The following is a 4,709-nucleotide window of genomic DNA, read 5'->3' as shown; positions in this document are numbered from 1 at the left end:
GCATATATCAATACTAGACACCTTAAACATGATGTGTACCAAAAATCTATGTCCTATTTATGTTAACATACTTTACTAACATATTCTTTGGGAGCTTTCTTGCTGCCATCCTCTTCTCTTGGCGCAAACAGGAAGTAAACAGCTCTGGTCATGTGACAATTTACTGTAAACATGCTACACTGCACATATTTCATTGAGACCCTTCATTATTTCAATATCTGCTGGAAATGCATTGATAGATCATTTAGTAACATTTTTATAGCCTAAGAAATTAAACTTTTTTTACGGTGACCGGTGAGATTAAATGGATTAAATGTAATGCATGAAAGCAACTTTCTACTCATATAGGAGTTAAACTGGAAAATGATCTCGTTCAGTGCAGTTTTGGTGGCTCTTAAAAGAGCCGTTGTGGGTTGACGCAGACGCGTGTTTAAGCGCGCTCTCCGCGGATGCGGCGGGCCAGCTGAATATCTTTGGGCATGATGGTGACCCTCTTGGCGTGGATGGCGCACAGGTTGGTGTCCTCGAACAGACCGACCAAATAAGCCTCGCTGGACTCCTGCAGGGCCATGACAGCAGAGCTCTGGAAGCGCAGGTCCGTCTTGAAGTCCTGAGCGATTTCTCTCACCAGCCGCTGGAAGGGCAGTTTGCGGATCAGCAGCTCGGTGGACTTCTGATAGCGGCGGATCTCCCGCAGAGCCACGGTCCCGGGCCGGTAGCGGTGAGGCTTCTTGACGCCGCCGGTGGCCGGAGCGCTCTTACGGGCGGCTTTAGTAGCGAGCTGCTTCCTCGGGGCTTTACCACCGGTGGATTTACGAGCGGTCTGCTTGGTTCTTGCCATTGCTGCGGTCTTTCTCTTTGTTCTGCTTGCGCTGGAAAGAAATGCTGTTATACGTTATACACCCGCTTTTAAAGCATTGTACCGCCACGAGCTCTAGTGTCGCGAGGATGCAGACCTTGTGATTGGCTAATACGTGACGTCTGCGCATGAGTGCCAGCCAATGACTGCGCGTTTCCTCTTTTTCAAACAAGTGGAAGGTTTCCCGCTCGAGCTGCTTTTCTTCTGTTGAATACTTAAATATACATCAAAAAGTGTATATGTAACACCTCCCTGGTCTTTATACTCACAATGTTGGATTAAATTGTTCTGAAATTCTCGCCTTAATTCCCAGTGATTGTGCAGATCTCGGATTAGATGATCACATTACAGTCTGTGTAAAAGCACTGCAGCGAGACACACTAGGGTTTCCATTCGCCCCGTAAAATAGGGAATCAAAGACCCAGAGTAATATTTACCAATTTATTTTACCATGAAGTCGATATGCATGTTGCTTTTTATTTTGAACAATTTATGAAAGTATTCAATATACTATCAGAGCTTGGTAGACCAACTATATGGGTTGGGTAACAAACACACATTATTAGGGGATCATCATGTGCTTATGACAAACACGCACATCTACGACTGTAAGGATACTATAATCGTCAAAGAAACAATCATATATTTTACTCTGGTTTGATGAGTCATTTCTCTCAACCAAACGCCTTTATGCGGTTTATAAATATTAAAGAGAAAACACTCTCTGTCAGATAAAATGGGTGGCTCTTAAAAGAGCCTTTTGGTCTAAATAAAACAAACTTGAGTCCACTTATTTAGATTTGGAGGGTTTCTCGGTCTTCTTGGGCAGGAGCACGGCCTGGATGTTGGGCAGCACGCCGCCCTGAGCGATGGTCACTCGGCCCAGAAGTTTGTTGAGCTCCTCGTCGTTGCGCACCGCCAGCTGCAGATGACGGGGGATGATGCGGGTCTTCTTGTTGTCCCGAGCGGCGTTTCCAGCCAACTCCAGGATCTCAGCGGTCAGATACTCGAGCACCGCCGCCAGATAAACAGGAGCTCCGGCACCGACACGCTCGCCGTAGTTTCCTTTGCGCAGAAGCCTATGAACACGGCCGACGGGGAATTGTAGTCCCGCCCTAGAAGAGCGAGTCTTAGCCTTCGCTCTGGCTTTCCCACCGGTTTTGCCTCTTCCACTCATTATTTTTAAATTAGTTATAGCAAACTGCACAGTCTAAAATAAGTAACAGAATAAAACCTGTATACCGCCACTCACTGGCTTTAAATGAGAGTGCCAGTCGCCGATTGGCTTAGAGTCTGTAAAGATTTAAACCAATCACTGAACTTCTCTCCCCTTTCTAGCTTTTGAGACAGAGCGAAACGCGTCATAATCTAAAGACCACGCCCATGGGCGGGGAAAACAGTCCAACGGTCTCCATTGACTTTGCATTGCGAGAGGCTGCCTCCTTGTCATTTCTTGCTTCTAACAAAAGACAGAAAAATGCAGAATAATGACAATGAATGTAGTATTGAGGAGGGTTAAAAGTATAAATATTGTTGTTGTCATGATTATAATAATAATAATTATTATTATTATTGTTTTGCAGAATGACTGGGAAGTGTGTGTGTGTGTGTGTGTGTGTGTGTGTGTGTGTGTGTGTGTGTGTGTGTGTGTGTGTGTGTGTGTGTGTGTGTGTGTGTGTGTGTGTGTGTGTGTGTGTGTGTGTGTGAGTGGGGAAGGGGATTTAGTCTGTAAACCTATTTTCTGGTTCACACTCCGGAGCAGAAGGTGGCGGAAATGCACCAATAAGCTGGATGCCAACCGCCGTTAAATAGTAACAACAAGAAGAAGAATAATGACAGTGTGTACAGCAAACAAGCTAAGAAAGCCAGAAATAAGTTTTCATAAGCTGTCGACCCCAAAAAACGAGCGTTTGAGGACATAAAAGTGGATACAGGCTGGAACGAATGGGTAAATTGTGGGATCCTGACACTCAGTATGCACTAAAAATACACTACGTGTGCAGTAAGTTAAACATTTGGTCACTGGTGAGTAAAATATCCAAATGTCAGTTGTTATATTTATGTAAGATAAAATATCCTGTGTTGCCGATTATGGTCTCCTCCAGCGGGCGTACGTTAGTTCTCAGAGTAATGAGACACGTGACGCTCTGTCTCAACTGCCTGTATCCACTTTTATGTCCTAAACACTCGTTTTTTGTGATCGAGAGCTAATAAAAACGTATTTCTGGGTTTTTTAGCTTGTTTGCTGTACACCTTGTCACATAGCAGCTTTTAGGCATTTTTCTGTCTTTTGTTAGAAGCAAGAAATGACAAGGAGGCAGCCTCTCGCAATGAAAAGTCAATGGAGACGTTTTGATTGTTTTTCCCTATGGTTTTTCCCCCCGGGTGTGGGCGTGGCCTAAATACGCTCTGTCTCTATTATTGTGCACTGTTTGCACAAGTATTTGTGAGTGTGACTAATAAAACAGAAGTTATATGACATTTAAATGAGTACAAAAATGGATATTGTACACTGTTCCTATTCCTATACACTATTCTGTGCACACTGACCATCTGATACTGTACAGTATTATGTTCCTACTGCAATATTGGAGTTTTATCACTGTCCATATTGTTGGATGTGGGGTTGTTTGTATTGTATTATCACAATTCCCACACAAGTGTTGTGTGTATATTCTGTCTGTACCGTGTTGTATAACATGCCATTTCTGAACAGTTTGAACCCTCTTGTTTGTTTGTTTTTGACCATTTACAATGCATTTCTTATATAATAATGGTTTAATAAAGTTTTTTTTTTTTAACTGGGTGTTTAGAATTGTTTGTTTAGAATGAAAGAGTCCATTAGGTTATAAGTCACATCTCTATTGAAAATTAATTTCACATGTCTATCGAAATTAACAGAAAACTTCAATATAACTAAGTTTTGCTCAAATTCAGAGTAAGTGGGTGGCTCTTAAAAGAGCCGTTGAAGCACAAACAGTGAACTTTACTTCTTTTTGGGCGCTGCCTTTTTAGGCTTGGTGGCTTTAGGTTTTGCCACCTTAGGTTTAGCAGTCTTTGCCTTCTTGGGACTCTTGGCTGCTTTCTTAGCGGCTGCTGGTTTCTTTGCCTTCTTGGGGCTCTTCGTCGCCTTCTTAGCGGCTGTGGCGGCGAGTTTCTTGGCCTTCTTGGGCGACTTCTTAGCGGCGGGTTTCTTGGGCGATTTCTTGGCGGCGGGCTTCTTTGCCGCAGCGCTCTTGGGCTTCTTGGCAGCAGCGGGTTTCTTGACCGCGGGCTTCTTCGCTTTAGTAGCCGCTTTCTTCTTGGTCTCGGCTTGCTGTTTGTTGAGCTTGAATGAGCCCGAGGCGCCGGTCCCTTTGACCTGCACCAGGGCGCCTTTGGTCACCAGGCTCTTGATGGCGATCTTGACGCGGGAGTTGTTCTTCTCTACATCGTAGCCGCCAGCAGCGAGCGCTTTCTTCAGCGCGGCGAGAGACACGCCGCTCCTCTCCTTGGATGCGGACACAGCTTTGACGATGAGTTCGCCAACGCCTGGACCTGCTTTCTTGGCTTTCGCAGCAGACTTCTTCTTGGGCGCTTTGGCCGGGGCGGCAACAGCGGGTGCGGGTGCGGTTTCTGCCATTTCTCTCTGATTGGATCTACAGTTTTTCAAAGACTGTCTCTGGTTACTGCAATGACTGGCGCTCGCGCGGCGCTGCTCTCTTAAATAACACATGAGAACCTTATAGACTCAACCTGCCCGCTCGGCGTCTATGCGCGTCCACGAACCCCTCACGAGTGTGTTTTCTTCTCTTACATTTGAGGCAAAACTGGAACGGTAAAATAGTTAAGCACAGTCATAACAAAGTGA

General features: G+C 45.1%; 3 protein-coding genes across 3 annotated transcripts; all 3 read right to left on the bottom strand.

Annotated features, from left to right (window-relative positions):
* Nucleotides 1-430: 430 nt before the first annotated feature.
* On the bottom strand, nucleotides 431-841 carry LOC308684938 (histone H3.2-like; the record flags this gene model as incomplete). The annotated part of the gene is made up of 1 exon (XM_081356314.1): nucleotides 431-841. The coding sequence occupies one exon, from the start codon at nucleotides 839-841 to the stop codon at nucleotides 431-433; it is 411 nt and encodes a 136-aa protein (XP_081212440.1).
* Nucleotides 842-1,329: 488 nt separating this feature from the next.
* LOC308684939 (histone H2A-like) lies at nucleotides 1,330-2,082 on the bottom strand. The gene has a single exon (XM_081356315.1). It carries the CDS (start codon nucleotides 2,034-2,036, stop codon nucleotides 1,650-1,652), a length of 387 nt encoding a protein of 128 aa, XP_081212441.1. The 5' UTR covers nucleotides 2,037-2,082; the 3' UTR covers nucleotides 1,330-1,649.
* Nucleotides 2,083-3,814: 1,732 nt separating this feature from the next.
* LOC308684931 (histone H1-like) lies at nucleotides 3,815-4,508 on the bottom strand. Its single transcript, XM_081356306.1, has one exon. The coding sequence runs from the start codon at nucleotides 4,479-4,481 to the stop codon at nucleotides 3,846-3,848; it is 636 nt and encodes a 211-aa protein (XP_081212432.1). The 5' UTR covers nucleotides 4,482-4,508; the 3' UTR covers nucleotides 3,815-3,845.
* Nucleotides 4,509-4,709: the final 201 nt, after the last annotated feature.

Source organism: Scardinius erythrophthalmus (assembly GCF_964197995.2).
Source record: "Scardinius erythrophthalmus genome assembly, chromosome: 24".
Classification (NCBI taxonomy): Eukaryota; Metazoa; Chordata; class Actinopteri; order Cypriniformes; family Leuciscidae; genus Scardinius; species Scardinius erythrophthalmus.
Note: the sequence above shows the minus strand (reverse complement) of the source record. Positions and strands in the feature narration are given on the sequence as shown.